The 18,936-nt window shown below is 40.4% G+C and overlaps 1 protein-coding gene across 6 annotated transcripts in view; it reads left to right on the top strand.

Moving 5' to 3' along the window:
* The window catches only part of pxk (PX domain containing serine/threonine kinase), an 85,945-nt gene that overhangs the window by 55,653 nt on the left and 11,356 nt on the right, over window positions 1–18,936 (top strand). For all 6 annotated transcript variants that reach the window (XM_051921012.1, XM_028825059.2, XM_051921013.1 and 3 more), the window contains exons 13-16: window positions 3,472–3,520; window positions 5,336–5,413; window positions 11,161–11,247; window positions 16,955–17,024. In XM_051921012.1, coding sequence (XP_051776972.1) covers window positions 3,472–3,520; window positions 5,336–5,413; window positions 11,161–11,247; window positions 16,955–17,024 — 284 coding nt within the window. The remainder of the gene's footprint in view (window positions 1–3,471; window positions 3,521–5,335; window positions 5,414–11,160; window positions 11,248–16,954; window positions 17,025–18,936) is intronic.

The raw sequence follows: 18,936 nt of genomic DNA, 5'->3' as shown, positions 1-18,936 counted from the left end.
GTGGTTTTTCTCTTTCGCAGTATTTTGAGAAGACAGTTAGACATTCCTGCTTGGCTTGCAGGGCTACAAGGCCAAAGGGCTTTGTTTCTCTATTTGTATGTGCTAGCGAAACCTAAACAAAGTGAAGGCAACCTGATAGTTCAGAACAGGTCTGTGCAGGCGTCTGGTGGGCAATCTGCACTCTCACCGCCCTCCCTCACTTATATACTGTACTGTATGTGCTAAGATTTCATGTGAACGCATAAACAAAACAAATGTTTTGTTCATGTCAGCAATGCTTTTTTCATGTGAAGCCGTTTATTTTTTTTTTTTTTGCATTCATTGTTTATAATACAACAACACAGATAAAAAATATATTTATTCAATAACAATAAACTCAACATGTGCCCAGAGTGTATACTTTCCTTCCAGAACAGTCCACAGCTCTCAGTCACCATTGCAGCTCCAAGCGTGGAAAGCAGACACAGATGAGAGAACACCCTGGAATCAAAGCAGGCGGGCAGAAAGCTGGTACAATAGCTTTTCAGCAATCTATCACCAAAAAAAATAACATAAGTGTAGTAAAGTTTAGCAGTGTTCTGCAACTTGTACCTAAAAAGAGCAGTAGGAGGAATCTGAAGTTTGAGAACCTGGCAAGTGCCCTAAGGAAACCTTATGCATTTTGCACATCTGGCTAGACATCACTTGTGGAGCTTTGCATTTGAGTTCGTACTCCATGGTGACATACAGAACGCTGTGAAGGACTGTGGTGGCACCCAGTAGTCTCAAGTAAACATGTCTGATTTGATGTTGTCAGCTTTCACAGGTTTGTCTGTAGCCAAGTGACTGTTTGTAAAGTTGTGGGCAACAGACGTTCAGTTTGGTGGAGCTCTCCCCTTGTTCTTCTGGAGAGCACATTTTCAAAGCGTGTCGTTTTAGAGACGTAGGAGTCCTGCTCATCAGCTGATTTTTTTTCTTTTGTTTTCTCTTCTGTTACATAGCTGGCTGTGGTGAAACTTAAATCCACTTCTAACCTGAACCCTATGTTCCGTTCAAGGATTATGGAACTCCTGGAGTTTAGGAGTTTTGTAACATAAATTGTTTGGCAGCAGTACTGAAGCTGTTGCTCAGTTCTTACTAATTCAGTAAGCCTTCGGTTACATGAGCTGTTTACAGCCTGAATGATCCACGTGACTGGAAGGAATCCTCCTGTTGCTTGATGAGTTAAGAGACTTGTTTTGTGCTCATTGGGTACACTGCAGCAGCAAACTGTTTTTCAACCATGATGTAGCATACCAGCAGACTCACAGTTTTTATTTATGGGTGATTAAACTGGTATGGCTAATATAATTAACTTCTTGCCTTGTGACCAAGAATCTGCCCATCTGGGCCTGCTTTAAAATAGCATTTTGTTCAACAATACATCTTATTTTTTGCATAGTGCTCATCACTGAATGTTCAGAGCGCTGTGAACAATTCTCAGTTAAATTACAAGTATGGATTATACTGATTACTAAATACAGAATGTGTACACATATAAATGCAGAGAACAAGATTGAAACTGATTAAGCATAAATGGAAACTAACAGTATTTGTTTAGTCATTAATTGATAAACTACGGGCAATTTATAAAGGCTGTGGTGGGCTGGCGCCCTGCCCGGGGTTTGTTTCCTGCCTTGTGCCCTGTGTTGGCTGGGATTGGCTCCAGCAGACTCCTGTGACCCTGTAGTTAGGATATAGCGGGTTGGATAAAGGATGGATAGATGAATTTACAAAGGAGGAGATTAAAATTGCAAAAACAAAGTGTGCGTCCTGGATGCCTTGTTCACCTGGCCGCCTACCCGCTCCTGCGTTTTCTATAGTGGAGGCCGTCCAATCTGATGAGAGAATCTCTCCGTCCCATGATGCCAGCGCTGTTATATCAATATGCAGCAGAGCAGTGTCGCCAAGTGCCACATCCACATACCGAGAAGAGAAACCGCATAGAGGAGGGTTAGTAATGGTTTAAAACAGGAGTGGGCAAAGTCAGTCCTGCAATGGCAGCAGGTTTAACTAACTCTGCCATGTCAGCTGATTCGCATATCCTACATTTTTTTTTTCCTTTCTAAGGATATCATCCAAGTGATTTGAAATCTAAAACAGAAAAGTAATTCTCAGTCCTTTTTTCTCTTCACTTTTCTTCCAAGTATTTAATTAAACCAAATAGTGCACGATAAATACACACAGGTGTAAATGGAAACCAGCTAAATGGAGAACTTTTTGTCAATTGACACTTAAGGCTAATAAGGAGAAATTTAAAACCGAGACTACAGCTGTTTAAAATTAAAAAAAAACCAATAAGGGTTCAAAATCTTAACGAGTGAGACGACTAAAATGAAGCAGAATTGTTACTTGGGCAGTAAGTGCTTCTTATTAAGCAATTGGGTTGGAACAAAAACCTGCAGCCACTGTGGCCCTCCAGGAATGACTCTGCCCACCGGTAGTTTAAAAGATATGATACTTCCACTTCACACTATGCCAGTTTCTATATTATTGCTGAATTTTGTAATGGCCATGTATCAGTCAGGCTCACAAAAGGCATTTCTATTGCACTGTTTGGCATAATGACATTCAGTTAGGTTTGTGTCCCAGAGAGGCCACAGCAAACCTGCTTAGACTGGCACTCCTCACTGGTTCTTAGGCCTCAGGGCCTACCAACATTTATCTACTCTTGAGTGTTCTCATTCATCTAAGTAAACTTTTCAATGGCTAGTTGAGGTGATGCCTCACCGTTTTAGGACAGGGGTAGGCAACGTCGGTCCTGGTGAGCCGCAGTATGTGCAGGTTTTTGTTCCAACCCAGTTCCTTAACGAGAACTCAATTATTGCTGATGAAGCACATATTGCTTAAGTGACATTTTGATGCTTCATTTTAGTGGTCTCGCTTGTTAAGGTTCTCCAACCTTAATTGCTTATTTCAATCTTAAACTGCTGCATTCAGTGTTTTAATTGCTCCTTATTAGCAATAAGATGTAAGAGACAAAGCAGCCAGCAGTTCTCCAGCTAGCTTTTTTCCAATTACATCTGTGTGTGTTCATCATGCACTGTTTGATTTAATAAAACACTTAATAGAAAAATGTGACAGACTGAAAATGATCTGTTTTAGGCTTCAAATCATTTGGATGATATCCTTGGAAAGGAAAAAAAATCTACGATATAAGAGCCTTACATTGCACAGACTAACAAGCCATAAAATTAAATAAGGTCTGAGATTGGCAATGATTGGTTTCTAATTAAGCAATTGGGTTGAATGAAAACCTGTAGCCACTGCGGCTCACCAGGACCGACATTGCCTACCCCTGTTTTAGGATCATTTGACCTGTTCACAACTGTACTTATTGCTGAGCATTTTGTGTCTTACTTATTTTTTTTTCCTCATGTGGCAGATTTTTGTCTTTAAATTTGGGGATCTACTCTTTGCTGAACCTTAACTTTAGAACTTTTTTTTTTCTAGACTTGTAAGTGATATTTTCTTGAACACTACAGAAAAACCACAATTTAAGGTCAGTGTTATTTCTTGTCTTTTAAGACCTTTGGAATTTGATTCTGCCGCGCTTGCCCTGTGAATAACAGCCAGTTAGGGGGGAGAGAGAAAAAAAGTATGGCTTCTTCTCTTTACAGACAGACAGAGAGATAGAAAATGCACTCTGAGTCACCAATAGATGGGTAGATAAGAAAGGTGATATATGACAGAGAGACAGGAAAGGTATTAGGTGATTGACAGTGTAATGGGTGGCACGCAAGGGCAGCAGCTGTGGCAAGGTTTCTTACTTGAATGGGAAGCCAACGCTTTCGAAGTACAAATCAAGGATCGTCCTGCCTCAGCCAGAAAATGTCTTTTGGATGTCCATACAGCTAGTGTCACCCAGGGATGCTGCCACCTAGCATGTCGGGGGAACATGTAGCCCTGACAGGTTGTCTCCCCCTGACCTTCCACGACGCTGGCTTCCCAGCCCAGTGTTGTTCCTCAGTCTAAAGCTGCTGGGACACTAGCGTACCCAGTTCTGCATTGGCATCTTCTGCCTGTCTCCTGGCCAAGCCAGGTTCTGGTGTTAAAGACCCAAGATTGAAAGTTAATGCCACCATGGTGGCTGAATATGACTTCTGTGATACCACTATAGAGTAACAAATGGAGCAAAAGGTTGCTTAAAAGTGTACCATGGTGGTATTTTGTATTAGGGTCCTTTTTTAATTGGTGCTAGGAGAATTGACTTGAATACGTTGATACTATTAACTTATTGGTTTTATAAAGCACCTTCAGATACTCATGAAAGGTAATGAGGTGTTGTAAAACAAAGATTGGCTCTTTGATTTTTCAAATGTGGACATCTTCATTTTCTCAGTGCACTCTTCTGTTTTATTTATATATATATATATATATATATATATATATATATATATATATCAAATGTTTCTTAAAAACCGCCCAATTAGTCTCACTCATCAAAGGTGACTGTGTGCAGATGGTGCAGACCTATAAATATCTGGGAGTGCAGCTGGATGATAAATTAGACTGGACTGCCAATACTGATGCTTTGTGCAAGAAAGGACAGAGCCGACTATACTTCCTTTGAAGGCTGGCGTCCTTCAACATCTGCAATAAGATGCTGCAGATGTTCTATCAGACAGTTGTGGCGAGCGCCCTCTTCTACGCGGTAGTGTGCTGGGGAGGCAGCATTAAGAGGAAAGACGCCTCACGTCTGGACAAACTGGTAAGGAAGGCAGGCTCTATTGTAGGCACGGAGCTGGACAGTTTAACATCTGTGGCAGAGCGAAGGGCGCTCAGCAGGCTCCTGTCAATTATGGAGAATCCACTGCATCCACTAAATAGTATCATCTCCAGACAGAAGAGCAGCTTCAGCGACAGACTGCTGTCACCGTCCTGCTCCACTGACAGACTGAGGAGATCATTCCTCCACCAAACTATGTGACTCTTTAATTCCATCCGGGGGGGTAAACGTTAACATTTAACATTATACAAAGTTATTGTCTGTTTTTCACCTGCATTATTATCATTCTTTAATTTAATATTATTTATTGTATCAGTATGCTGCTGCTGAAGAATGTGAATTTCCCATTGGGATTAATAAAGTATCTATCTATCTATCTATCTATCTATCTATCTATCTATCTATCTATCTATCTATCTATCTATCTATCTATCCATCTATCCATCTATCTATCCATCTATCTATCCATCTATCTATCTATCCATCTATCTATCCATCTATCTATCTATCTATCTATCTATCTATCTATCTATCTATCCATCTATCTATCTATCTATCCATCTATCTAAAAGCTACGCTGTGTTTCAGATTCCAACTAAATTAAAAGAGGCGTTAAAAACATCTAAAGAATGTCTGGAGAAAAGGCTACAAGAAGAACAAAAAACGGTGAGTTGAATGTCTTGTGAATTTCCTGTGTGATAAAGTTAAAACAACATTTTTGTCTATGCGTAAAATTTAAACTAGCTTATATGTATGGTTTATTTGGCCATCAAATGGTGGCTTAATAGCATTATCTGAGTTTACCCATTGTATGTCATATAATTATATTATTATGCACATGCTTTTTTTTTGTCAGTCCTATATACAGATATTGTCTTTTTTACTGTGGCCATTAACCAGATGTGGACTGGATAAAGCACCCCTTGGTATATAGAAGGGCCTGCAGTCCACATTTCTCAGAACAGAACAAGAGGCGGATTTAGTTAATTTTATTCAAAGTTTCAGTTTATTGTCAATGTGCGCACAGTACGATGGGATTCTTCAAAAGTGCTGCTGAATCAGTGGGTGGGAGTGCCGTTGGTCCCGTGCCATTTACCAGAAAGCAGTAGGTGACTGTGTAGGATGGCCAGGGTCTTCAGGCATATTGTTCTAAGATCGTGTCGTGAGCAGGTGGGAGCTGTGTGTCACTCATGTTCTGAGCTGAAATTCTAGCGGATCAAAGAATTTTCTTCATATTATTTTTAGTATTTCTACCTTTAGGCAATATGAAGTACTGAGGCATACATACTTTGTGCTAAAACCCTGTCATTTCTTTGCTGCAGCTTGTTAATGCTAAGTTTATTTGTCCACATCCTGTTTGTGTGGGCCGCTTGATAATCTACAGGGTGGGCCATTTATATGGATACACCTTAATAAAATGGGAATGGTTGGTGATATTAACTTCCTGTTTGTGGCACATTAGTATATGTGAGGGGGGAAACTTTTCAAGATGGGTGGTGACAATGGTGGCCATTTTGAAGTCGGCCATTTTGGATCCAACTTTTGTTTTTTCAATAGGAAGAGGGTCATGTGACACATCAAACTTATTGGGAATTTCACAAGAAAAACAATGGTGTGCTTGGTTTTAACGTAACATAATTCTTTCATGAGTTATTTACAAGTTTCTCTTTGTGTACCGCCATTGACATGTCGCAGAGGTTAACACGTGAGGAGCGGATAGAAATTGTGTTGATGTCTGGTGAACGCAGTAACCGGGTCATTGCAGCAGATTTCAATGCAAGACACCCTACGAGACCACCCATCTCCCATGCTACAGTTAGCAAACTGCTTGCTAAGTTTCGTGAAACTGGTTCAGTGTTGGATTTGCCAAAATGTGGACGCATGAAAACTGTCACTAATGAAGAAACATCAGTGGCTGTCCTAGCTTCATTCAGCAAGAGCCCACAGCGTAGCACTCGCCGCATGTCACTGGAGAGTGGCATTAGTCGAACATCCCTTCGGCGGATATTAGCTACTCACAAATGGCACCCTTACAAACTCCAGCTACTGCAGCATCTCAACGAGGATGACCCAGATCGGCGCACTGAATTTGCAGAATGGGCAAAACAAAAATTGGTACAGGACCCTCAGTTTTCGCAGAAGATTTTGTTCAGTTATGTGGCAAACTTTTATATGAATGGTGAAGTTAACAAACAAAACCACCGCTATTGGTCTGACACTAACCCACATTGGATAGATCCCTCCAAGACTGTTGGAACAAAAAAATTGATGGTATGGTGTGGTATATGGGGTACAAAGATAGTGGGGCCATTCTTCATCAATGGAAACTTCAAGGCCACTGGATATGCGAAATTGCTACATGATGATGTGTTTCCCTCTTTATGCACTGAAGCTGGCACGTTCCCTGAGTTTTTCCAGCAAGATGGTGCACCACCACATTATGGGTGTCAGGTCCTAGCATTCCTAGATGAACAGTTTCCTGGAAAGTGGATTGGTCGTCGTGGGCCAGTTGAATGGCCCCCAAGGTCTCCCGATCTGACCCCCTTAGACTTTTATCTTTGGGGTCATCTGAAGGCAATTGTCTATGCTGTGAAGATACGAGATGTGCAGCACCTGAAACTACGGATACTGGAAGCCTGTGCTAGCATTTCTCCTGCGGTGTTGCTATCAGTGTGTGAAGAGTGGGAGAAGAGGGTTGCATTGACAATCCAACACAATGGGCAGCACATTGAACACATTTTATAAGTGGTCAGAAACTTGTAAATAACTCATGAAAGAATTAAGTTACGTTAAAACCAAGCACACCATTGTTTTTCTTGTGAAATTCCCAATAAGTTTGATGTGTCACATGACCCTCTTCCTATTGAAAAAACAAAAGTTGGATCCAAAATGGCCACCATTGTCACCACCCATCTTGAAAAGTTTCCCCCCTCACATACACTAATGTGCCACAAACAGGAAGTTAATATCACCAACCATTCCCATTTTATTAAGGTGTATCCATATAAATGGCCCACCCTGTATTTATCTCTTTTATGACCATGAGGTAAACTTGACCAAGAAAGCTGATAAAATATTGATAAACAAGTAGACAAAGAAGGGCAAAAATATGCTGCTTTGTCTTTGCTGTGAAACATGCAGCGAGTGCCACAGGAAAGCAATACTTCAGTTCAACAAAAAAGATGGCATTTCTGTGCCCAGTCTGTGTGCCAAAGGAATAACACAACCGAGTCACGTGAGCCAATGGTATGAGTCTAGCTAGAGAGGCCGTGTGCCGCTCGGTGAACTCCTGAAAGTGCTGCATTCGGTCTTCGTGATTCTAAACCCTTAACGGCAGACTAGGAGATACCTCCATCTTATTTTAGTCAAAGCATAGTAATTAATGACCTTGAATGAGTACTGACCAACAGGGGGAACTTACCCAGTGGTCTGTGTGTGCATTCTGGCCCCTAATCATCCCTTGTCTCTAACTGTCTCTCTCTCACCCACCACTTCACCACCTAATAGCTCATGTGTGGCACAAAATGGCTACCGTTGCATTATCAAGGAGGATGCCACACATTAGTGGTGGTTGAAGTGGCTCACCACGTAAAAGTGCTTTGAGACCTGAGAAAAGTGCTTTATAAATGCAAAAAGTTGTTGTTATTATCTCAGCAATCACCTGGTGCAAGGCAGGAATAATCTCCAGACCATCGCAGAATGAAAAATTGGCATGGTCTCACAGAAAGGAATATTTCACTTTCAGCTTTTTCTTATTAGCCATATTTTAGAAAACATTTATATTTCACCAGAATAATTTACAGAGTAGTGTAGAACCACAATCTTCAGAATATCATTCAGCAATTAGTGTCTCACCTCTAGGAAGTTGAAATGTAAACTGCGACACTCAGCTGAAATGAATTGCGCAAGAACTAACTTGTTAGACCCATGCAAATTTTCTGTTTCATGCACCAACGCTGAGGTAATTTTAATAGATTTTGTTAGAGAAAATTTTTATGGCGAGTTTTGGTCAAAAAGAAAATGGATTTAATTAGAATCCACCTTAATAAAAGAATAAGTGTTGGTGTGCCTCTCTGTGTGTCCATCTGTTTGCTATTTCATTCCAACAGATGGCACATCACAAATATTAACACTGCTTTTACGAACCCCATACCAGATGTCGCACAACAGAGACATATGCATAGCATTTGTCATTCGAATAGATGATGCATCACATGCATTAACATTGCATTTACAAATTCCATACCCAAATGGCATATAGCAGAGACATATGCATTGCGTAGTGCACTGCAAACATGAATACTGAGGTCTGCATTGATTGCTTAGATTTCAACCTGTCTTAGACAGTTAGCACAGCAAGCCCACCTTATACATGGATAAGTGTCTTTCTGTATGTTCTTTCGGCTGCGAGTCTCTGTCTTTCCAAAAGATGACACATCACAAGCATGTTTTAGTAATAAAAGGCATTGCATTTGGTATTCCAACAGGTGGTGAATTACAAACATGAATGCTGCTTTTATGAATCCCATACCAAATGGTATATACAATACAATACAATACAGTTTATTTTTGTATAGCCCAAAATCACACAGGAGTGCCGCAACTGGCTTTAACAGGCCCTGCCTCTTGACAGCCCCCCAGCCTCGACTCTCTATGAAGACAAGGAAAAACTCCCAAAAACACCCTTGTAGGGAAAAATGGAAGAAACCTTGGGAAAGGCAGTTCAAAGAGAGACCCCTTTCCAGGTAGGTTGGGCGTGCAGTGGGTGTCAAAAGAAGGGGGTCAATACAATACAATACAGTACAGTACACAGAACAGAACAATTTCTCAATATAGTAAGAAATAAAAAATATAAATTTTAGAAGTACAGAGCAGAATTTAACAGTAGATGATATATCCCATAATAAGATTTGGATTTGTATAGAGTCCTGGAGACCTCATCCTTCAAGCTGCCTCCCCCATTTGGCCATTCCACAGCTGAAACAGCGCTGGGCCAGCCAATCCGATGAAAGGACCCCTCTCTCCCACGATTCCTGCGATCCTCCATCAGGGATGACTTTTCCTTAGGCAGGCAAAACAACTTGGCAGGTGGGCCGTGGGCACCAAGTGCCACATTTGAGTACCGAGAAGAAAAACAGAATAAGTGAGGGTTAGTATCCAATTCTAACTCTCATGTTACTTCTGTTTTAGTGCTAATGACTAACAACAGAGATGCAGTCTGTACAGTTAATCAGCAGCTCTAGTCAGGGTGTGCTAAACTGAAGTAGTGAGTCTTCAGCCGGGATTTAAAAGCTGAGACCGAAGGGGCATCTCTTATAGTAGCAGGCAGACCACTCCACAGTTTAGGGGCCCTGTAACTAAAAGCTCGACCTCCCACTGTTATTTTATTAATCCTTGGAATCATAAGCAGACCGGCATCTTGAGATCTTAATGTCTGCTCAGGTTTGACAGTCATGATAAGTTCAGACAAGTAAGCCGGACCTCGGCCATTTAATGCTTTATATGTTAAAAGAAGGATTTTGAAATCTGCCCTAAACTTAACCGGGAGCCAGTGTAAGGATTTAAGAACTGGAGTGATGTGTTCGTATTTTCTTGTTCTTGTAATAATTCTCGCAGCCGCATTTTGGATTAACTAGAGGCTGTATAAAGAACAGTTTGAACATCCAGTGAACACCGCATTGCAGTAGTCAATCCTACTAGAGATAAATGCATGAATTAGTTTCTCAGAATCCTGTTTATTTAAAAAGCGCCTTAATTTCCTAACATTTTTAAGAAAGAAGAAACATGTTTTGGACAACTTTGTAATATGCGCTTTAAATGACCTGCTAGAGTCAAAGATAACTCCTAGATTGCGGGCTGATTCAGTAAAATTGACTGGGATTCCCACTGAGTTAAATGATGACAAAATATTGTTGTGATCAGCATCATTCCCTCCAACAATTAACATCTCTGTTTTATATAACAGAAATGCATGATGCACTGTAAATATTAAAGCCAAAGTCTACGTTGATTACTTAGGTTTCAACCTGTCTTAGATGCTAGCACAGCCGGTATTAAACTAACACCCTATTTTACATTGGAGCCAGGAACGAATTGACCCATTTTCACTATGGGCAGTCAACATGTTAACAGCAAAGAATCAAGGGTCCCTGGCAACTGCTAAGACTTGAAGAAAACTGGATGCTTCGGTCCAGGCTGCACCTCACTCTGTATGTCGCAGATGCCCATATAAAGGCCTTGGAACCACCCTGTATTGGCAAAGCAAAGCAAATTGTCACCGCCAGTGCGGGGGCCGGCTCCTAACCTGCATCACCCTTTCCAAAAATGGCAACCTGTTGTCCACCAAAGCCATCCATCACAAGATGTTCAGATCATTGAAACTGTTGCCTTTTTGTTTTGTTTTTTTTCTTTAGATTCACCAGCACAAGAGGCTAACAAGAGCCCAGTCCCATCATGGGTCAGAAGAGGAAAAAAAGAAAAGAAAGATTTTGGCAAGAAAGGTAACATTAAGTTCCTTCATAAATGTATGATGAAATCACACAAACTGCATGGACCTAAGGACTCCTCATCAATATCTAAAGTGAACCTTGAATTCTGTTTCTGGTTTAATGACTGATTAGTTCACTGTATTTCTTTTTCATGTCTTTTAACACCAAAAACTGGGTAAAAAATCATAATATTCCTTTCCAATTTCATTTCAACTTGAATTATTTACATGCTCTCCATGTTTGCTGTGATGCGGATTTTCTTGACGTGCTTCAGTTCATGAGAACACTCATTAGGCTCTGTCCTTTTATGACGACTTAAGTCTGAAGAACCGTGCAGACTCTCCAGCTCACGCCTAGTATCAGTAATGGGCAATCGGAGAGCCAGTGAGTGCACAAAGTATGAGAGCCGAGGAGGCGTTCTGCGGTGCACCATGATGGGACAAAGCATATTTTGCTTTGCGTCAGCAGTCGTTGCAATGCATCATTCAAGATGGTGGGTTGTGCTGTTTTAGATCCCATACACTGGGGCAGTTTTTGCTCACACATGCAGCTCAAATGACCATCAGATGTGCTGTACCATGGGTCACAATGCATAGCCATTGTCTTTAGATTTCCTAATTGTGATTTTGATAATACGTGTGTCACCGGCAGATTAGAATAAGAAGCCATAAGGCTGCAGGATGGTCTGCTAAAACAAGGCAAACGGACCAACAAATGAAGCGAGTGTAAGCAGGCAGGGCTATGAGGTAGACTAAAGCACACTGAGTACCTAACAGAACGACACTGCATTGTTTGCTCCTTGGTAGTGTGAGACAGGTAGATGGATAGATATAAAAAGGCACTATATAATACAACAACAACATTTATTTATATGCACATTTTCATACAAATAATGTAGCTCAAAGTGCTTTACATGATGAAGAAAGAGAAAAAAGACAAAGTAAGAATTAAAATAAGAGAACACTAATTAACATACAATAAAAGTAAGGTCCGATGGCCAGGGAGGACAGAAAAAACAAAAAAAAACTCCAGACGGCTGGAGAAAAAAATAAAATCTGCAGGGGTTCCAGGCCACGAGACCACCCAGCCCCCTCAATACATTCTACCTAACATAAATGACCTCAATCAGTCCTCACTGTATTCAGGGTTCTCATGGAAGGACTTGATGATGACGGTCATGTGGACTTCTGGCCTTTAATCCATCAATGTAGGGGACATCATGGAGCTTTGATTAGGTGGTGGTGGTGCAGATCGCCACCACAGAAAACCGGAAAAAGAACAGAAGAGAGAGTAGGGGTTGGTACGGATTTTGAAGCCACCATGAATAATAATGGTAATTAATTGAATATGCAGAGCATCAGGATTAAATTAAAATGAAGTTATGAGAAAGCCATGTTGAAGTAACGTGTTTTCAGCAGTGTTCTAAAGTGCTCCACTGTATTAGCCTGGCAAATTCCTATTGGCAGGCCATTCCAGATTTGAGGTGCATAACAGCAGAAGGCCGCCCACCTCACCACTTCTTTTAAGTTTTGCTCTTGGAATTCTAAGCAGACACTCATTTGAAGATCTAAGGTTACGATTTGGAATATGAGATGTCAGACATTCCGATATATAAGATGGAGTGAGATTATTTAAGGCTTTGTAAACCATAAGCAGTATTTTAAAGTCAATTCTGAATGACACAGGTAACCAGTGTAGTGACATCAAAACTGGAGAGATGTGCTCGGATTTTCTTTTCCTAGTTAAGATTCTAGCAGCTCCATTCTGCACTCGTTGCAATCGATTTGATGTCTTTTTTGGGTGGTCCTGGGAGGAGTGCGTTACAGTAATCTAGTCGACTGAAAACAAAAGCGTGAACTAATTTCTCGGCATCTTGCAATGTTATAAGGGGTCTGACTTTTGTTATATTTCTTAAGTGAAAAAAATGCTGTCCTAGTGATCTGATTAATATGCGATTTAAAATTCAGGTCACAGTCAACAGTTACCCCTAAATTCTTTACCTCCATCTTGACTTTTAATCCTAATGCATCGAGTTTATTTCTAATAACCTCATTATATCCATTATTGCCAATCAGTAAAATTTCAGTTTTCTCTTTATTTAGCTTGAGAAAATTACTACTCATCCACTCAGAAATACAAGTAAGACATTGTGTCAGTGAATAAAGAGAGTAGGGGTCATCAGGCGCTATTGATAAATACAGTTGTGTGTCATCAGCATAGCTGTAGCTCACGTTGTGCCCTGAGATAATCTGACCTAATGGAAGCATGTAAATCGAAAAGAGCAGCGGACCCAGGAGAGAGCCTTGTGGACTACCATATAGAATATCATGTGTCTTTGAAGTATAATTACCACAACTAACAAAGAATTTTCACCCTGCCAGGTAGGATTCAAACCAATTTAAGACACTACCAGAGAGGCCCACCCATTGACTAAGGCGATTTCTGAGAATATTGTGATCACTGGTGTCAAATGCGGCACTCAGATCTAAGAGGATGAGAACAGATAAACGGCCTCTGCCTGCATTCACCCGCAAGTCATTTACTACTTTAACGAGTGCAGTTTCTGTGCTGTGATTTGTTCTAAAACCTGACTAAAATTTATCAAGAATAGCATGTTTATTGAGGTGGTCATTTAGCTGCATAATGACTGTCTTCTCTAGAATTTTACTTAAGAAAGGCAGGTTAGAGATGGGTCTAAAATTTTCAAAAGCAGAGGAGTCGAGTTTATTTTTCTTGAGTAGGGGTTTAACTACAGCAGTCTTAAGACAGTCTGGGAAGACCCCCGTATCTAATGACGAGTTTAATATGTCAAGAATATTATCAATTAGCACGGCAGATACTTCTTTGAAAAAAACTTGTTGGTATTGGGTCAAGGACGCAGGTGGAGGGTTTTAGTTGAGAAATTATTTTGTATAAATCGGGTAAATCTATCCTGGTGAAAGAATTTAATTTGTTCATAACGGAATACTGGGGCTTAAGAGGATCCGCAGTGTTGGGGAGATATACTATATTATTATTTCTAATATCATTCATTTTTTGATTAGAAAATACAGCAATAGCCTCACAAGTTTCACTGGAAGTATTCTGGAGGCATTCCTTTGAGTTACCTGAGTTTAGCAGACGATCAATTGTTGAGAATAAGACTCTGGGATTACTAGCATTGTTATTTATAATCTTAGAGAAATAGCAGCGCCTCTCAAGACGGGCTGTGTTGTTGTATTATGTTATTTTAACCTTCAGTATCTGATAGTGGATAGTTAGTTTAGTTTTTCTCCATTTATGCTCAGCTTTCCGGCATAATAGATAGACAGGACTTTTTTTGTCAGGGGGATTTTTTTTTATTATTTTAACACAAGCTCAATAAATAGATTTTACCGTATTATGACAAACAACAAACCCCCTTTCTGATGTGGCGTAAGATAACATGAGCAGTGACGGTCACGGCAAGGCATGTTAAAGGCATATTGCTGTTGGTATGAAGGAGCCCCCTGGGCTTTCAGCAGATCACGCACTTTTATTTTTATGGAAACTTGGCTTCAAAAAGAAATAACAGAGCCCATTACAGCACTGGACATCTTCTCTAATTGTTCATACAAGACTATACACCTTGAGAGAGTAGACGTAGTGCTGTATTTGTGTTTTTGTCATTGTGTGGTGTATAAAGTATGGTAATCACAAGAATCTGCTGCTTACCTGATTTGTAACATTTAATGATAATATGGCAGCCCTTCTACCTGGACATTGAATTCACGGTATTTCTGATCACAGCTGCTTTTATTCCTGCAATTGTGCATGTTAAGAAGTCATTAAAGATGCCGTTACGCATTAGAAGTTATTGTTGTTGTGAGCAATTTAAATCAAATAACGTCTTACATCAGTCCTCCCTAAATTTCCCCCAATTGTCCAACAAGAGAAAAGATTTTGGATCATGTTTACACAAATTTAACATGTGAGGCTTACTTAGAAAAATAACTTCCACTGTGACTTTGATGAATCCGACCACAGTTTTGTTCGTTCTCCCTGCAGACAGACAGACAGCTGCTGAAATAAGTTAAATCAGCAGTAACAATGGTTAGGTCCGTGGTGCTCTAGGACTTCTTTTATTATAGCAGTAGCCACTGAGGGCCCACACGAGCACAGAAGAACATAACTTGAACTTTATTGCCAGTCAACATAGCTGCTAAGAATTTCTCTTGGTGTTACATCCATACACCTAACAAGGTAAATACAGCGGCCAGCATGATATACTGTACATGACACCATCCTACCTTTATATGCTATAGTACTGTATAAGAACATATGGTATAAAACACAACATTTTAATCTTAAAATGCAGAATTGTTTTCCTGCCCAATACTATATCAAGAAAGTGTTTATAAAACAAACTTAACTAACATTGGATGGAGGATTTTAAAATCCGAGACGGTGTTTAACCGCTGCGACTGCAGGAAGAGAGAAGCTCCTTATGTGTCTAGCTGATGTTGCCTTTACTGACATGTAACATTTCCTTGATGGTAATAACTGAAACAGATGAGTACCCATGTGAATTTATTTCTGTTGCTTTTCCTGATATGTGATGTACAGACAGTGGGTTCTCAAAAGAGTCCATTTTCAGGCCCACAATGCCTTCTGTTGTCTGAATGACGCACTGCAGTTTACATTTGGAGTGAGCAGATGTGTTGCCTAGGGAATCCATTCCCGGGCTCCGGATTCCCGGACATTTTTCATTAATTCCTGGGAAAACGGGAACGGTCAAGCTCGCATATATAGTGTGTAAAAGTGTAAAAATCGATCGGGAAATAACAGAGTTATAGTTGAAAATAATTCAGGTGGCGCCATTGCTGCAGCTTGAACAGCAACTTGAAATTGCAATGCGTCAGTCTGTTGCATCCGCATTATCTGTGCCAAGAAACTTGCCATCGCAGAATGATGACAAGAAACTGGATGCATCAGTAAAAGCTGAAATGGCGGTGTTTCAGAGCAACAGCAAGCGCACAAGTGTATCAGTATCTGATGATTGTGCCGCCTACTTCAGTGGAGGCACAGCGTGCTTTCTCAGCGGCTGGCGTACTTCTGCACGAAGGTGCACTCTCGCCTGGACGACCGCACGCTGAACACATTGTGCTTTCTACGCTATTATTACCGCAACTAAAGGTACATGTACTTATATGACAGCATGAACTGCTTGTAGTTAAGGTTAGTCTTTTATTTGTGTCAACATATTGTAGTAGTTTTATTAAAAATAAGTGTCGGTCATTCTAAAACCGTTTACATGTCAGATGCCCGTGCACTGTGTCATCCCAGGATAAACCCGTCCGGGATTGGATTCCCTAGTGTTGCCTTTCCAGACAGTTATGGGGACAACGCCGATGCTTTCAATATGAGCTTTATAAAAAATTCCAGCACTGATTGGGACAGGTTACACTTTTTTAAGCTGACCTCCCAAATCCTGTGCCTCATTTGTAAAAAGTTATTTCATTGTTTCAGTACTGAAACCTTTCAGCAGCAAATCTGATGAGGTCTATAGAGTTTGTTAAATGGGACCTTTTAGCTCTTCTGATCCTCTCTGTAACATGATCGTGTTACTGAGATGAAATCGCTTGATGTGTTTTTCCAGTTTGCTTCATTTATTCAGAATAGCATTGTGTTCTGCCTTATTGTGTTCCTTCTGATGGACCAGTATTCTTACAATTCCTGTGTCTTTTTTCATATCTTGCAGAAGTCTAGACAAATGGCCTACGAAAATGAAGATGACTTGTCTGCAAAGTATACAAACTCAAATAACTCCGGTAAGTCCTGCGGCAGAAGTATTTTTTACAGGCCGAGACCTGACTTCATTAGTAAGAAAGCGTTCTGAACTTTGCCAGACACGTTAGCTTCACGGTAATCTTGACTGACATTGATCTGATTTATTTGAATTTGGCAGCTTCAGAGTGATCATGTTGAAAAGGATTTCATTAGAGGCAGGGTGGTCTCGTTGAAGCCAGACGTACTGTATAATAATATATACATCTGGAGACAACCAGAAATGAATTTTGGTTAAAAATGGGGGGGACAATTAGAAGGTTCATAGAATGTCACATTTCTAAACCAATCCAATGCCTTATGAAGGTGGAGCTCAAAGTAGCAGTGATGACTTTGTACATTTGGTTCAGACATGTGACACTCAGTGAACCATTTAATTGCCCGACACACACACTTTTAAACATATTTTACTCGTGGTTGTCTCCAGACGTATGTATTGTATGTCTTGCTTTAGGGAGGCTAATAGACAACTGAATCACACGCTTGCATGATTTTACACCAGCAGCATGCTCTGTTTTTTTTTTTGCTGCCTGCCTCCTAGAGAGTTGAGAATTGTCCCCTTTCCTGCAGAACAGGGAAAAGCCAATATATGCAATCTCGATGCTGATGACACCTGCCCTTCATTACTGTGATCGCCAGAATTATAAGCACTATAGTCATAGAAGACATTCTGGGAACGCAACAGTCACTCTACAACAGGGGTGCCCATCTCCAGTACAGCGGCTGCAGGTTTTCATTCTAACCTTTTTCTTAATTACTGATCTGTTTTTGCTTTTGAATTAATTTTAATTGACTTGGTTTTTAAAAAATGTTTCCCTGAATTTCTTCATCATTCCTCTGATTGCTTCATTTCTTTCCTTAAATGGCACCCAAACAGAAATGAAACGTGAAGTAAGGGAGCCAAGAGAAGACCAACTCAGTCAGGGCCTCAAACTCCAACCAATTTCACTCCTTCACCTTTCTTTATTTTCAGATATTGTATGATGGACACCAGTTGTTTTGGCTCATTTTATATCTCATTATTGTTTGGCTGCTAATTAAGGAAAAAGAAACAATTGAAAGGTCTGAGTCTTCAAGAGCAAATCAAATAAAATGAATTCAAAAGAAGTTAATTAGCAGCAAAAACGGGTCACTAATTAAGAAAAGGGTTAGAATGAAAACCTGCAGCCACTGCGGCCCTCCAGGACTGGAGTTGGGCACCTCTGCTCTACAACATGGCAACACCTCAACTCGTATTTTCCCTGCACAACTCTTTTCTGAAAATGCCGGAAATATACTTGCAAAAAGTCAAAAATAAATGGAAATGTACAATGCTCAGCTGTGAATGGGGCCTTACAATGTTTGGGTGAGGTCTTCAGAAATCACATGTCCATCTTTGGAGAACATGGCACAGACGGCAGGGGACGTCTTTCATCTGGCCAAAAGGGAAGTCACTCAGTCATTAAGTGAATGAGCTCTCTGCTGTTTTCGACCCTTACAGAGTCTTTGTTCAAATTTAACCAGTCGCTTGGTGATATCACATTATTTTCCATTAAGGCAATGCCTTTTTGCTCTTATTATCTATTTACAGACCATTTCTGCTGGCCAGTTAGTACGTTATTTGTTTTCTCCATATTATCCTTTGACTTTACACCAATTAGTCCATGTACCTATCTGGCTGAAACCATTAATCCCAGTTAACATTTAGAATATATTTTCTGCTGACCACCTGGCTTTCGTGCCTTTTATTACAACAATCAGAACTTCTCCAATTGACAGCCTATGGCCTCATATTAAGGTCAAATGTAGTCTTGTATGTAAACTGCAGCCATACCACCTGCACTCCAGAACAGGTCATCCACCTGAACCTAAGCAAGTTTGGGTCTGGTCAGCACTTGAATAGGAGACCATCTAGGA

The sequence above is a fragment of the Erpetoichthys calabaricus genome, chromosome 18 (assembly GCF_900747795.2).
Source record: "Erpetoichthys calabaricus chromosome 18, fErpCal1.3, whole genome shotgun sequence".
In the NCBI taxonomy this organism is placed as follows: domain Eukaryota; kingdom Metazoa; phylum Chordata; class Cladistia; order Polypteriformes; family Polypteridae; genus Erpetoichthys; species Erpetoichthys calabaricus.
The sequence above is the reverse complement of the archived record's forward strand: the minus strand, read 5'-3'. Positions and strand labels throughout refer to the sequence as shown.